General features: G+C 43.2%; 2 protein-coding genes across 2 annotated transcripts; both read right to left on the reverse strand.

The window, feature by feature from the left end:
* Positions 1–821: 821 nt before the first annotated feature.
* Positions 822–11,424, reverse strand: LOC143715605 (sialic acid-binding Ig-like lectin 14). Its single transcript, XM_077207386.1, has 6 exons — positions 11,312–11,424; positions 2,196–2,519; positions 1,812–2,102; positions 1,436–1,714; positions 1,200–1,290; positions 822–1,094 (listed from the first exon to the last, which is right to left on the reverse strand). The coding sequence occupies exons 1-6, from the start codon at positions 11,370–11,372 to the stop codon at positions 983–985; spliced, it is 1,158 nt and encodes a 385-aa protein (XP_077063501.1). The 5' UTR covers positions 11,373–11,424; the 3' UTR covers positions 822–982.
* A 412-nt stretch (positions 11,425–11,836) lies between these two features.
* tekt1 (tektin 1) lies at positions 11,837–15,473 on the reverse strand. The gene is made up of 7 exons (XM_077207388.1): positions 15,260–15,473; positions 14,871–15,036; positions 14,365–14,493; positions 13,946–14,086; positions 13,577–13,802; positions 12,323–12,519; positions 11,837–12,214 (listed from the first exon to the last, which is right to left on the reverse strand). The coding sequence occupies exons 1-7, from the start codon at positions 15,471–15,473 to the stop codon at positions 12,055–12,057; spliced, it is 1,233 nt and encodes a 410-aa protein (XP_077063503.1). The 3' UTR covers positions 11,837–12,054.
* Between the last annotated feature and the right edge of the window lie 554 nt (positions 15,474–16,027).

Below are 16,027 nucleotides of genomic sequence, written 5' to 3' on the forward strand. Positions count from 1 at the left end.
TCACATACTATTTTTCACCTACTATATAGTAGGGAAGTATGCAATTTCGGATGCAGTTCAAGTGGATAGGTACCTGAAAGTTGATGCATCTAAAACCATGCAAAACGAACAGACATGCCACGAAAGCGTCCAGCAGAACTGGCCCTACAAGGAACTTCAACATTTGGGTTTTGTGGATCTCCTTTGAACCAGGTTCTTCTAATGGGTTCTGAGACATTTTGAGGGACAGTGAAAGAACAGAATACACTGATGCACAAACCAGCCTCTCCAGTAAAAATTGTCCTCTACGCTAATGGAGAAGTTAGTCAGTTCATTAGGGTCTGAAATTAAAAAACAAAATCAAAGCAAGAAATCAGGCAGACTGTGGACTTAAGTTTAATAATTGTTTTCTACATTGTCTAAATATATTTTAAATGTATCAGTGAAATAGCATCATAACAAAGAAAATAGACAAAAAATATTTTCTAGAACTGTTAAAAAGACTGTTAAAACACTTACCCAATATTTGAAGAGCTCATAAAAGCTGATGTGACAGCAGTATTTATTGCGATCAGATTGGTGCTGTTTTTCTTGATCTTGATCTGTCTCCAGGATCAGCAGCGGTGATGTCTATTGTTGCACAATACTTGCGTTACACCGCCTATCCTTAACAGTAAAACACTAAACGAACACATTCTTTTTAAAGCCGTGAAATGAATTGAAACAAGACCTTTGAATACAATCACAACTTTTAATTAAAATTAAAGTCTTAAAAAAGATTACAAATCTTTTCTAAAACAGTGGAATAAGAAAAAAAATTTAAAGCATTTTGCTGGCATAAAGTAAAAAGGACATAAAAACAAATGTTAAATTTGGGATTTTAGGACATTAGCACGTGCTTAAATACATGCTGTTTCATATTATGCTAATGTATAAGAAAAGCCACTTGATGTATAAACTTAACAAAAAGCTTTATTTCAGCTGTAATGTGTTGATCAAACCACTAAGATCTCTCTGAAGACATTTTAACAGTATCATACACAGATTCCTCTCTCTTCATTGGAGTCATGTAGAAATGGTTGTCATTATTTGGTTTCTTATGTTTTTCTCTCCTTCTGCCAAAATGGTAATGGTAGAAAGTGTGGCATTAGTGACTAATACAGACATTTAACACTAAATGGCCAGCCAACATAATTTTCTTGAGTTTATGAAGTTCTTACCGTAGGATGACAGTCAAACAGGAAATGAAGATGACATTTACAACAACTGAAAGGGTAAATAATATCCAAGGGGTGGACAAACTCCAACTTACTAAAACATGAGAAAAATGAGAGAAGAATAAAGGAAATTTCATACAAGAAGCCAACTCCAGAATGATAGTTAATTCATACAGATGTTTGTCACTATGGCAGAAAATGTCAAATGCTTGTAAAACGCATGATTTTGTTTTGCCTACTTTTGGGTTTCTCAGCATGATTGTGCACTTGGATTTCCATTTCTGCCATACCAATGAGATTCTTACTGACACATTCAATGGTAGCTTTGAGGTTCCTGAAACTAGCAATGGAGATGGTGATGCTGCTGCTGGTGTTCTTTGCTGAAGCAATACTGTAATATTCACCGTCCAGAATCGTCCAGTGTATCTGGGGTAACGGCATACCACTGCTGACACACATGCATATCAATTCATCACCCCACACCAAACAACAGGAGCTATTCAGGATTTTAGGGGCATCTGAAGAAAAATGATGACAAGTTTATTTAAAAAATGGTCTTCAGCACCTTACTTAAAATTTGAAATTATGATGTGTTATAAGTGAAATAATACATACGTCTTACTTTAAGGATCACAGTACTTTCAGTCTGTATGCTTTTTTGAAAAATTACTGTGCAGTTGAGCTTAGTATTGTGATGTTCAGGCTCAGGATGAAAAGTCAATACTGAATAGTGCTGTGCTCTACCAGGAACTGCAAAAGCTCTAAGTCCAATTTCATCAGGCTCAATTCCTGTCCAAACAATATCTGCTAAGGGATTCATGCAATCTCCTGGAACTTCGCAGGATATCTCTGCCTTCTCTCCCGCTGTGAGTTTTGGGACGTTTATAGTTGGTTTCTGGTTGAGCTCTAAAAACAATGATTTATTGGAGTCAGAAATGCTATAAATGAATCTGGATGTGTGTGCAACTTTCTCTGTTAAAATGCACACACACAACCAACCTTTTATAGTAATTGTTATTGTCTGAGGAAAGATATACTCTTTTCCTTGTCCCCATTCCAGTTTCAATCTGTATTCTCCATCAGATTCACCCTGAACCAAGTTTTTCAGCATAAAGCTGCATTCTTTCCCAAACGATGGTCTAATGTTTAAACAAGGAACTTCAACATTTGGGTTTTGTGGATCTCCTTTGAACCAGGTTCTTCTAATGGGTTCTGAGACACTTTGAGGGACAGTGAAAGAACAGAATACATAGATGCACAAACCAGCCTCTCCAGTGAAGTTGTCTTCTACGCTAATGGAGAAGTTAGTCGGTTCATTAGGGTCTGAAATGAAACAAATAAAAATGAAAACCAAAATAAAAACTTTTGCAATACTGTAGTTTTATTAAATTAAAAAATTTTTTTTTACAACATGATATTAAAATCAATGGCTCATATCAAAAGGACAAACATAATTTTTAGATTATTGACATTATTAATTGATTATTTAGTTCTCTTACGAGAGGTTCTCTCGTATTGCGTAAGTTTAGCTTACGCTACGGGAAAGATTCATCTTCTCGAGATACTGAAGCCAAAAAATGATCCTTAAAGCCCGTTCACACCAAGCACGATAACTAAAGATAACGATAAAGATATAATTCTAAAAATCGTTCTCCATATTAAAGAATAACAGAGTTCACACCACAACTATAACGATAAAGATTTGAGGAACGATATCGTTGGAATCATTTACAGAACGATTTTTTTCCTGCTGTCGAACGATAAAACACTGACAGCCAATCAGAATCCATTCTAATTTAAAGGTCTCGCGCATTTAAAATGGCAGTTGACATTGCAGAGAATTAATCGTCGAGGTAAAAAAACATCCTCCACTGTTTGACAAGTCAACCCCTTTTCGAGGATACGTTAAAAAAGATGGATATATGGAAAGCAATCGGTCGTATCCTGGGAATAAATGGTGAGAAATATTAAGGATGAGATATTATGCAGTCTAGCATAGTGTGACAAAATTACTTCAGGTAGGCTATCCAGCGCTAGTTTTGACAACATTGCTGAAGTTGCAGTGAAAAAGGCTTTGTATACATAAAGGTGTTGACTAGGCGATGTTTTTATCCCATCATTGACTTCGTCAGCTAAATTCACAGTTAGATTAGATTGATTACACTAGACTTGCTAGATTCACTGTTTAGATGCGCTCGGGACATAGCATGCTGGCTGAGGACATCTGCTGGCAAAGACATGTAAAGGCAATAAGAACAGCAAAAACATATTCAATGACATGTTGTAAACAACTATTATAATAAAATGTAATCTATAACATCAGTCAATATCATTAAAGCTATTGTAGTACGTTTTTCTGAATGAAACTGTTGTTGATTCATTCGAAAATATGAATACAATTTGTCTTCAAAAGACGACAACTCTCTAATCAGTGTGACGGATTCTCCCAACTCCTCTCGTCTTTTAAGGATATCGTGTACCCAAAAGCGCCTGTTTTTCTTTTGATATTTTTTTGTAACGTAAAGCAGCAGCAGGTAATCCATTTTCGCTACTTTGAAACCGCAGCGCGGGCGCGCGCGTGCTTAAAATAAAATAAAACATCGGTTGTTGGTGTGGACGGATATATAGTTATCTTTATCGTTATCTTTATAGTTATCGTGCTTGGTGTGAACGGGCCATAAATTTTGTATTCCTTGTCAACGCAGTGCAGCAGCTAGCAGACCTAGAGCAGGCCACCTCGCGTGCTCATTGGCTCCCCTGCAGGCAACTGCTGCAGCCTACCAGTGAGCCCGGCGTGACGTCACGCCCAATGAAGGGCGCCCGCGCCTTCATAGCGTCACAGCCCGCCAGAATGGGCGTGGCTTAGCGTATAAAAGTAGGGGCTGTAGGCTGACTTCCCTGATTTTTCGTCTCTTCAGCGAGCTCTTCGAATCGCTGGATCTGAGAGAAGCCACCGTCGAACAGCGAACAGCCAGCTTAGGACAGCGCTGAGGAAGCCGGCCGTCTTCGCCACCTTCAGCCATCCGTGCGAGCTACGCTAAAAGAAATATTCTAAAAGAGCAGCGAGTGTCTTTTTAAAGATGCCTCGCACTTCCTGCTGTAGAGCCCTGCTCAGCGCCGGAGCGCTGCTCAGCGCTGGAGACCGCCACCTGATCTGCGCTCTCTGCCTGGGCCTGGAACACGTAGAGCTCGCCCTCGCGTCCGGGGGCTGCGAGCTCTGTGAGGAGCTTCCGCTGTCGACCCTGCGGGCTCGACTCGAGGCTTTTAACACCACAGCAGTCACTCCGCCCTCTGTGGGAACGCGCAGGAAGAAGCGTCGTTCCCTGAGACAGCCGGAACCTGTGGCCACAGCGACGGGCTCGCCGGAGAACCTCCCTCGAGCCTCGCTTTCGCCTTCCCCGCCTCTCCTCACTGACGCGCAGCTGCCACTTACAAGCCTCACTGCCGAGGCCGAGGGACACGCCACGAGAGACTGCTGTTCCATCCTGGCATCGGACAGTGAGGAATGGTCGCTTCATTCCGCCAACTCGTCGATCCAGGAATCCACCCGTACCCGCGCTGGAGCTGATAGGGAAATGATGCGCCTGCTGACACAGGCTGTTGACCGTCTCGGGCTCGAGTGGTCGCTGCTAAAGGAACCCGCGCCGAACAGGCTCGACGGCTGTTTCCTTCAGAGTCGTAGCCACGCAGCTTCAGCAACTAGGCCCGCTCCATTCCTGCCAGAACTTCATGCGGAGCTGACGAAGTCGTGGAACACACCTTTTTCTTCGAGACTTCAGTCACAGGCCTCCGCGTCGCTCTCCCAAGTGGACGGCGCCGCCGAGAAAGGGTACACGGCTATTTCACGGTCAGCCCTCCCGTCTAAAGCCTGCAGAGCCATGTCCGCCTTGGTCGGCCGCGCTTATGCCGCCTCCGGCCAGGCCGCGTCTGCTCTACACTCAATGGCTGTGCTACAGATCCTGCAAGCCGACCTCCTCCGTGAATGGGATGAGAAGGGCCGGGATCCAGCTGCGGTTACGGATCTGTGAAGTGCGACGGATCTCTCTCTCCGCGCCACCAAAGCCGCAGCCCAAGCCATCGGACGAGCCATGGCCGCGTTAACTGTAGGGCTGGACCAGAATATTCGAATATTCGTTCGGTGGGTTGGTATTCGATTTGAAAATTTGACATTCGAATATTCGTTTTTTTTGGGGTTTTTTGCACACCTGGGATCCCCCGCGAAACGGTTCTCACTCGCGCTTGAATAAGGCCGGCGACACACTGGCTGCATGGCGTGAGCGTCTCAGCTGTGTGGCATGTACGTTTTTATTTCAGCTCCCATGTTAATAGGTTGGAGTTTGCACACTGCCTGTGTGAAACACGCGTCTCAGGCGCGGCTCGAGCTACGCGGAAAATGCGTGCATGCTAGAAATAGAACCGACGCCTAACTGCAACGGGAGTGTTCTCTGGCTAGAGCGCAGAACAGCGGAGTTTGTATGGACCGAAGTGCATGCCTGAGCTTGAGTTTTGGGTTAAGCTGCGTTGCTTTGACATTGTGGAAAATACAATTAATAGAAACAAAATGTATTAGCCTTTTACCCGTTATTATCAATCTAAATTAATCTCGTTTTTAATTTAACTTAATTTCGTTTTTCTTTATTTAAATTTTGTTTTTTCTTTATTTAAGTTTCATTTTTCTTTATTTAAATTTCGTTTTTTCTTTATTTAAGTTTCATTTTTCTTTATTTAAATTTCGTTTTTCTTTATTTAAGTTTCGTTTTTCTTTATTTAAGTTTCGTTTTTCTTTATTTAAATTTATTTTTTTCTTTATTTAAATTTCGTTTTTCCTTATTTAAATTTATTTTTTTCTTTATTTAAATTTCGTTTTTCTTTATTTAAATCTACCCTTTACTGTGTCAGTAATTTGTTAGTCAGAAAAATATTAGACTACCTTAAAAGTATTGCTTAATTTAACAGACCTGTGTGTGTGCGTTTTATATCATAGTGGAGTGTCCGTTCTCGGAGCATATAAACCCTGCCCGCGTGAGGTGCTCGCGCTGTTCTTCCCGCTCGCGCTGTTCTGTAGCTGACTAAAATTTTATTAATTCTGAATGTGTCGCGTCTCGCGTGTCCATCTATATTGCACCAAATGCAACACTGCACTCCCTTGTGAAGTCGGTTGGATGAACGGTTCTTGAAATAATCAAAATGCAAAAAGACAGACCAACACAGAGATTCCTGCATTTATTAGTGAAAAGAATATGTTCAGCCCCCTCTCGCCGAAGCTTCGAATATTCGATGTTCATTACTACCGAAGCTTCGAAGCTCAAAAAATGGTATTCGGACCAGCCCTAGTTAACTGTGACAGAGAGGCACCTCTGGTTAACGCTCGCGGATATGAGGGAAACTGAGCGAGCCACCTTCCTGAACGCACCGCTCTCCCCCACTGGTCTCTTCGGCCCAGCGGTAAACGGGATCGTTGACCACTTCTCTGAGGTGCAGAAGACCACGCAGGCCATGAACCTCTTCCTGCCGCGACGCTCGAGTTCCGCAACAGGCCGCTCTCGCGAGAGACAAAGCCAGCCTACTGTGCGAACCAGCACCCAGCGTCCAATACGGCCTCAGCCTAAGCAAGCGACTTCAGGGCGGCCGCCCTAGATTGCGCTCAGACAGCCGTCACAGACCGCCGCCCCCCAGAGGGCCTCGGCAAAGAATTACGCTTAAGTCTAAGCACGCAAAGCCCTCCTAACAGAGAGAGAGAAAAGACGCGCGTGTCCCGCTGCGGCCGGACCACCGTCAAAGTTAATTTCCCTGTCAGTCCCCTTCAAACAGGCTACTGCAGTGGTTCAATTAGCAGCCAACGAGCAGCTTTATTCACCCTCTCGCCTGCACACAAACGCCGTTTTCACGGCGACCCAGAGAAATCTCAAAAAGAGTATAATGTCTGGTCCAGCTCAAGCCGTCAGTGTTTTAAGTGTAGTGAAAGTGCCCACGTCCCAGTGTTCACCCCTACACATAAGCACTCCGAATCCCGTGTCACTCACAGAGCACACTCTCATAAAGCACAGAAAAGCCGCTCGAGTGTTGAATGTAAGAAATGTGTCCACAGGTCTGTGCCCACTATCTGCCCGCTCTGTTACACGATCAAAAAAGCAGGTTATGAATGTGAGTCTCGTGCCCACCAGAGAGCGCTCACGCTTGCTAACACAAACCTCCCCGTGGGCCCCGCCCGCGCGTTTAAGTGTTATCACAAAACTCAGGGCGTTAATAAAACACTCCCCATCCATTATGAACGGGGCGTCAGATACAGTTGTAAGTCTCGTGCCCGCGTACACGCGCTCACGCTTACAGAAAGCTTTTCCGCCCGGAGCGCTGCTCGCGCGTCAAAGTGTGGTAAAAGTATGTTCCCCATCCCTTATGATTGGGACATCTCACATAAGTCAGCCGGTTTCGGCTGTCAGCGAGCAGCCATTGACCAGAACCGAGAGCGCGTGCGCCGCGTTTCGGCTCCGATTCAGTTTCACAAGCCCACAAATGGCGGCGGTCTGAACCCGGAGGCCATTCGTCCCCTAGCGGCTCACATAGCTGCGTGGGAAACTATCCCAGGGATTTCAGAATGGGTGCTGAGCACAATAAAGCAGGGCTATACACTTCAATTCATTCGCCGTCCCCCGCGCTTTCAAGCCCGGACCGCGACGATAGTGAATGCGGAAGTAGCACACCTACTTCACGCAGAAATAGCAAAGCTGCTGTGCAAAGGGGCTATAGAAAAGGTACCACCTTCTCTGGGCGAGTCAGGCTTTTACAGCCGATATTTTCTCGTACCCAAGAAGGACGGAGCCTTCAGACCTATCCTAGATCTGAGACATTTGAACAAAGTGCTTGCGAAAAGACCGTTCAAAATGCTTACGACCAGGAAAATCCTCGCGCACGTTCGCCCGAGGGACTGGTTTATTTCTCTAGATCTGAAGGATGCCTATTTTCAGATAGTACCCCGTCACAGGCAATTTTTGAGATTCGCCTTCGATGGTCAGGTATATCAATACACCGTCCTGCCGTTCGGCCTGTCCCTAGCACCCCGTACATTTACGAAGTGCATGGACGCGGCGCTCGGCCCCCTGAGAAGTCAGGGGCTGCGAATAATGAACTATCTGGACGATTGGCTGATATTGGCACTGTCAGAGACAGAACTGCTATCTCACAGAACAGTGCTTCTCAGTCATCTGGAAAGCTTGGGTCTCACGGTCAACTGGACCAAGAGCTCATTACTGCCCAGCCAGTCAATTTCCTTTTTAGGAATAGAACTGGACTCGGTGACCATGACGGCTCGTTTATCGACACAGCACGCGCGCCGTGTTCGCCACCAAGCCGCATCTTTCCAGAAGGGCAGCTTTCTCCCTTTGAAAACATTTCAAAGGATGTTGGGCTGTATGGTATCAGCTGCAGCGGTGCTTCAGCTGGGCCTACTGCGCATGCGCTCGCTCCAATGCTGGTTGAATACTCGCGTGTCCCGCCGACCCTGGGTGTCTGGCGACCAGAAAATCAGAGTGACTCAGGCCTGCATAGCGGCTCTGCAGCCCTGGTTATTGGCCGACTGGTACCAGCAGGGAGTAATGATGGGAACCATCTCTTATCGGAAAGTCATCTCAACAGACGCGTCCAATTCGGGTTGGGGCACGCTGTTCGTGGGCAGACCGGTCTTTGGCCAGTGGTCAGACCGGGATAAGGGTTTTCACATAAACTGTCTGGAGATGATAGCGGTCGAGAACGCGCTGAAGTGCTTCCTCCCGTTCATACAGGACCAGCATGTTCTTGTCCGCTCGGACAACACGTCTGTGGTATCCTATGTAAACCGTCAGGCCGGTGTCAGATCCAGAAATCTCTGCAATCTGACGGAACGCCTCCTTATTTGGTCTCAGATGCACCTGCGCTCGCTGAGGGCGGCGCATGTGCCTGGCCATTTGAACGACGGCCCAGACAAACTGTCCAGGGACAATGTTCCCCCAGGGGAATGGTCCCTGCACCCCCAAACGGTCCAGAAACTGTGGCGCCTATTCGGCAGAGCGGAAGTCGACCTATTTGCTTCAAAAGACAACGCTCAATGCCCGATGTTCTTCTCGAAGGACGAGGACGCGCTGGCCCAGGTTTGGCCCAGCCTCCCGCTATATGCTTTCCCTCCGGTCTTTCTGTTGCCACAGGGGATCAAGAGAATCAGGGAAACGCGCCACTCGGTGCTCCTCATAGCCCCGCGTTGGGAGAATCAGATTTGGTTCCCGGAACTAGCACAGCTGTCACATACAGCTCCGTGGCCAATTCGGGTGAGGGCAGATCTCCTCTCTCAGGTTTGCGGCACGATCTGGCATCCCCATCCAGAGCGCTGGTCTCTGCATGCATGGTTGAACAACGGGTACTCGTTGCCCTGCCAGAAGGAGTGATGAACACGATCACGCAGTCTAGAGCCCCTTCCACGAGAAGGCTCTACGCGTCTAAATGGTCGGTGTTCTCTGGATGGTGCACCGTCAGAGGTCTGGACCCGCGGACATGCGGGGTGGCGCATCTGCTCAGATTGCTACAAGAGCTGTTGGATAAGGGAAGGTCCCCATCCACGCTCAAAGTATACGTGGCGGCCGTGGCAGCGTTCGCAGAATCGACGCACGGCCAGTCACTAGGAAGACATGAGTTGGTCATCCGCTTCCTTAGAGGAGCTAGAAGGATGAATCCGCCGCGCCCCCCGTTGGTTCCCATGTGGGATCTTTCGTTGGTCCTCGAGGCCCTGAAAGCTTTTCCATTTGAACCACTAGACTCCGTGGGGTTGAAATATCTATCACTGAAAACCGTCTTTCTGACTGCACTGTCGTCAGTAAAACGTGTAGGGGATCTGCATGCGCTGTCTATAAGCGCGTCGTGTCTTGAGTTCGGGCCGAATGACTCTAAAGTCATCCTCAGACCTAGAAATGGCTATGTCCCTAAAGTGATGGGCACTCCATTCAGAGCGCAAGTTATTTCGTTGTCAGCTCTCCCAGCATCTGACAGCGAAAGTGATGTGAATCTCCTCTGTCCTGTCAGAGCACTGAGGTTTTACATTACGCGCTCCGCCTCCTTCAGGCGTTCGGAACAGTTTTTTGTTTCTTTTGGTGGGCGCACCAAGGGTCTCGCCTCCTCGAAACAGAGCCTGTCCAGATGGATAGTGGACGCTATAGCAGCTGCTTACGCGTCAAAAGGTCTGCAATGCCCTCTGGGCATCAGGGCTCATTCCACGAGAGGCGTGGCCTCTTCGTGGGCATGGTCCAGTGGAATTTCTATCCATGACATATGTGTAGCAGCGGGCTGGAGCTCCCCGTCTACCTTTGTCAGGTTTTATAACCTAGAAGTTCCTGCCTTGCAGGCTAAACTGTTGTCAGTTTGAAGAAGAGGTGTATTCTGCCCAGATCTCCTGCTCAGATCACTCTAACATGACTCAGCTCTCCTGGTTGAGCTGCACTAGTAGGGTATGTGCCATGTGCCTATACAGACCGGCGCGCTGCTCTGTATTCCCTATGTGTGCTTATGTACAAGTGATGGCCCGCGTGGCTGGCGCGGGCGCCCTTCATTGGGCGTGACGTCACGCCGGGCTCACTGGTAGGCTGCAGCAGTTGCCCGCAGGGCAGCCAATGAGCACGCGAGATGGCCTGCTCTAGGTCTGCTAGCTGCTGCACTGCGTTGACAAGGAATACAAAATTAAGGATAATTTTTTGGCTTCAGTATCTCGAGAAGATGAATCTTTCCCGTAGCGTAAGCTAAACTTACGCAATACTCGTTCCCTCTCTAGAGAGAACCGAGGTTACGTTAGTAACCGAGTATCGTTTTTTACTTATTATACCCAGTTATGTTTCTTAGCCTGGAAAAAACAGAACAAGTCATACATAAATATCTGTAAAAGTCATAGAAGTGCAGCAGATGATGGGGTTTTCAGACACTTGACAAGTTCAGAAAACTGTATAAAACAATAGTCAAATCAATTAATCTGACCATTTATATGCTGATTCTTAAATATTTGGAATGTTTTCATGACTAAAAAGTCCAAATAAAATGTACTCTTCTCTATAAATTGAGTAATAAAACCATGATGAAATTACAATACACAAGTTAACACTCACCAAAACCATAACTGTCTGCCATTTGAACGACCGTTAAGATGAACAGCAATGTTTGCAGCATCTCAGACTAATATAATGAGAGAAATACGGAAATCATGTCTTTTTAAAGCACAACTATGACAATAATTAAAAAACAGTCTTATTTGACATTATTAGTTACAAAAAAGACAACAACAGCATCTTTATTTTCAAAAGTGTTAAAATGGTCGCTTACCCTCATATTTGAAGAGGTGATGTGACAGCAGTTTTTCTTAAGATCCGTTTCCTGCTTGATAAATCAGTCTGACTGATTTATCATTACCATAGAGATGTGTGTACTTGCACTACCTCCTCCCATGATGATTAACAGTAAAACTAAACTAATACAGAAACCAGTATTGTCAGCACTGAAATTATTTTCTAAAAAACGGATATTTTCTTTATACCTAATTATTTGTTCATTTCTGCATAATGAATTGTGAGGATTCCATTTTTATTTTTTATTATAAACCATCAATTCATGTTTGAAGACTAGAACCAAGTAACTTGGGATCATCTTTTTTATTTGTATATATTTTTAATTTTGCATTTTTTTAAAGACATTTTATCAAAACATCGCTGTGTGCAACAAACAGATTCTAAGAGGAAACATCCCAGTAGAGATTTTTAAAGACATTGGATGTTGTATTGAAACCATCAAAAAAAACTCTTCATCCAAAACACCATTAACTATACTAGGCATTTCCGTCATACATGAGCTCTGTTCAGAAGTTGTGAATAACGACAGGCTGACGTTGCTGAAGGCAGATCACCTCATCTATGTACAGAGAGTTGGTCTTCACCTGGATCTCCTCCTCCAGGCTCAACTGGCTGCTTGCTAGAGCTTTCAGTTTCATCTCTGAAAGCTGGAACGCCTCGGTTAGTCTAATGCAGAAACCATAGAGGGAAAATGCTTTTATTGGGGACATACTAGCATATTAGGACATGCAATTAATGTTATATGTTTGATAACATCCAAACCCTTTCCTTTACCTCTCGATGTTGTTAGCGAGCTCCTTGACCTCTGCCAGCAGTCGGGTTTGAGCTGGGTCGTGGCAGAGCTCAACGTTGGGCCTTTGGCTGCGAGCGGACAGTCGAGTCTGAGCCACTTTCACTGGAGCTTCTTTCTCTGCGATGGCCACTTTTAGAGCCTCCAGATTCTTTTCTTGATTTGCTATCTCTGCTAGCAGCTTCGAGAGAGCACAGACATATAACACTAGTCAAATTATAACAACAACAACAAAACCTAGAACAAAACCCTATAAATAACAAAAGATCACAAGTGACCTTATTTACTTAATAGTAAGTAAATTAATAAATAATTTTTTACTTAAAATATACATTTTTGATTTTGAATTATCCAGCTTATTACAGTATTTAGCTGGGAATCCACAATCAGCAAATATTATTAATTATATAATGTTAAATTATATTAATTTATAATTTCTGCCAATATTTGTTCTCTGTATTTATTCTTTAACTGTTCATGATTATTTCCCCTATTTTAACATTAAGATTACCTTTGCCATCATCTAACACTCGCATAAAGAAAAACACATATTTAATGACACTGTTAAATATAATCGTTAACATATCTCATTGTAAATAGAATTTTTTTACTGTTCCATGACTGTTCATTATAATGTTATGATGCCTTAAAGGGATAGTTTACCTAAAAATTTTAATTCTCTCATCATTTCCTCACCCTAATAAGTTAGTCAGATTTTTAGGAAAATAATCAATCTCTGTGAGTCCGTAGTGACACGTGTTGAAATTGTGTGAGCAGTAACACGGAAGCACATAGGACCGCCACTTCTCACGCAAGCTTCACAATGCATTCACATCACGTGTCACAACGACCCTCTTGTAAACGTACACACACCTATCGTCTAACTTCTGAAGTCATTGGCTTCATCCAAAATCGCATACTTCCCTACTATATGATACTGACAACATGGCGAAAGTAGTACGTCCAGATTACATCCTTATAATATAGAACACACTTTTTTAGTGGTCGTGAAGTAATTACTTATTCAAAATAAGTACCAACTCAGGCCATTCGCTGCATCTGAAATTGAATACTTCCCTACTATATAGACCTTATGCACCAGAGAAACGAGGGCGCCGCCATCTTTAGAATATTGTCTTTGAACTTCCGTTTTTTTTAGGAAGGTATGAGGGTAAGTAATTGATGAGAGAATTTTAATTTTGGGTGAACTATCCCTTCAATTCTCAAGTGCAACAAACCTCATTGAGCTGGTTCTCAAGCTGTGTTTTGGCAGTTTTGGTCTCCTGTATGCGCAGCTCAAATGCCCTTCCTGTAGCCTCATACTGTCTGCGCATGTCTGCAGCCGTCTGCTCTAGCAAACTTGACACAAGAGCTCTGAGAGAAAGAGAGTTTTTCTTCTCATTCTCAGCTTTGCTAACGTTTAAGTTGCAGAGGCTCTCCCATTCCTCAGGATTCACTGCAATTCTGCAAACGGTAAAGGAAATAGGTTTGCAAAGGGGGAAAAAAAGTTGGAAAACCTAAATCTGTTAACATTTGAATAGTCTGATAATATATTTATAAAACAGAATTAGATTTTTAAATACTGTATCATAAACATCTTATCTTACCCAACACTTGTTAAGTTTGAATTCCCTCCGTTTATATCAGGCGATGTGTTGGTGAGAAGAGAGCAGAAACCATCGATGCGTTCGGCCTGGAATTTGTCCTGCAAGTCCTTTTCCAGATAGTACTTCACTGAACGAATAAGCCTGAGAAGCACAGGAATAATTCACAAACTACAATTTAGTTTTGAGCAAATTGACGTTTCTATAACTAGAGAAAATTTTATTGAACAACACAATATATAATTAGATAAAATATATTTATAAATTTAAAATAAATTAAATATTATAAAAAAATAATAATTATTCAAGGATTCAGCGCCATATTTTAAACACTTTTGAATTACTCCTCAAATCCTACAGTATGTAGGACAATTGAATTCCTCATAAGTTAGTCCTTGGAGTTTTGCCACGGTCCCACTAACCTGATCTGCTCGTTGATCTGCTCCAGTGTTCGCTGTAGAAGAACCATCACACCCTCAATCACCTCCTTCTCCTTCAACAGTTCCTCTTCCACCCCATCATGCACCAGGTCAATCGCCACACGCTTCTCTCTGAGGATGTCCCGTACATATCACATGATTAGGCTACCAATGAGACATTTTGTGAAAGGTTTGAACTGTAATGAATGATGTCGGCCGTATCCAAAATTAGGGGTTAATTTGGCTTATAACTTACACTATCATTCAAAAGTTGGGGTCACTAGACCACTGATTAGAAATCATTCTAATATGATGATTTGCTTCTCAAGAAACATTTCTTAATATTATCAATGTTGAAAACAGTTGTGCTGCTTAATATTTTTTGTGGAAACCATGATAGTTTTTTTTTCAGGGTTCTTTTATTTGAAATATGTAAAAGTCTTTACTGTCACTTTTGATCCATTTGGTCATGTAGTTCAACACTTGATTTTAGAAATATCCTCTGGTACCTCTCAGTCAGACATTGCAAAGTCACTTGAAAAGGCTGAGAGCAGCTCTCCAAGGCTTTTTCCACACGGCTCTTGAAGATGACGAGGGTCTCGATCTCCTGCACCATCTCCTCAAACTTCTTCTCCAGTTCCTGCCTCCAGAATTTGATGTCCTGGATTCTCTGCTCTAAAGAAGAGGGAGGGAGAATATATAGACTAAGTAGGCCAGAACAGTTTAACAAATAAATGTCTTTATTAAGGAAATCAATATAACCCTATCTGAAATAACTTCCTCTCTTCATCATTTCTATCACTTATCTTTAAAAAGTCAAGTGTCATCATTACACTTCCTGTCTTACTGCACATCTCATGCAAGGCCTCCAGTTACATGCATTTTGAGCATTGCATACCCAACTTCTTTTGTGCATCCTGTTGCATGTGTTTGGTAGATTTGTTGCTCTCCTCTATGAGTCTCTGACATTCTGCTCTCAGTTTCTCTGAGTGCGCTCGTTCTGCCTCCGAACTCCTGAAATGCACCTGGTTTGCATGCTTCCACTCGGATGGCAGAAACTTATCAGGGGGTCCCATCAGCCTAGACATTTTTCTAATGAGAAAGAAAGTCATTCTTTGGTTTTTAAATCATTTAGGTCATTGTTTTATAATTACTAGACTATAATGATAACTAATATAAAATACGTAGTTATTTTATTGTTTTAAACACTTGCATTAAAGTCATAGGCCAGCTTTTGCCAAAAAACAACTAACACAACATTATATTTCTCAAAACGTATATATTATAATCATATTATAAAAAATTCAGGTTAACACTTTAGTTTAGGCTCCAAATCTCACTATTAGTTAATAGTGAGAATTGGAATATGATATCACTAAGATATTGGCTGTTTATTAACGTTAGTAACTTACTTATAAAGCACATAAGTTATTAATGTCTTATTCTGCATCCCTTAATCGTACCCAATACCTAAACTTAACAACTAAGTTACCTTACTATTAACAAGCAGCAATTAGGAGTTTATTGAGGCAAAAGTCATAGTTAATAGTGAGAATTGGACCCTAATCTAAAGTGTGACCAAATTCAGATATAACGTTATAACCATGTCAGGATATCAGTTAACCTAACGTTAACGTTACCTGTTATAAAACAAACATTTTTCTCC

Source organism: Siphateles boraxobius, unplaced genomic scaffold (assembly GCF_051911475.1).
Source record: "Siphateles boraxobius isolate OS27281-9 unplaced genomic scaffold, OSU_SipBor_1 6, whole genome shotgun sequence".
In the NCBI taxonomy this organism is placed as follows: Eukaryota; Metazoa; Chordata; class Actinopteri; order Cypriniformes; family Leuciscidae; genus Siphateles; species Siphateles boraxobius.

Excerpts from the sequence above, each read along its gene's own strand:
- LOC143715605 (XM_077207386.1), bottom strand. The coding sequence starts at position 11,372 with ATGCTGCAAACATTGCTGTTCATCTTAACGGTCGTTCAAATGGCAGAC. Across the intron at positions 2,103-2,195 it reads AATAACAATTACTATAAAAG|AGCTCAACCAGAAACCAACT; the intron begins GTTGGTTGTGTG and ends CATTGTTTTTAG. Across the intron at positions 1,715-1,811 it reads TGTGATCCTTAAAGTAAGAC|ATGCCCCTAAAATCCTGAAT; the intron begins GTATGTATTATT and ends ATTTTTCTTCAG.
- tekt1 (XM_077207388.1), bottom strand. The coding sequence starts at position 15,473 with ATGACTTTCTTTCTCATTAGAAAAATGTCTAGGCTGATGGGACCCCCT. Across the intron at positions 14,494-14,870 it reads TTGCAATGTCTGACTGAGAG|AGAGAAGCGTGTGGCGATTG; the intron begins GTACCAGAGGAT and ends GGACATCCTCAG. Across the intron at positions 14,087-14,364 it reads CAGATCAACGAGCAGATCAG|GCTTATTCGTTCAGTGAAGT; the intron begins GTTAGTGGGACC and ends TGTGCTTCTCAG.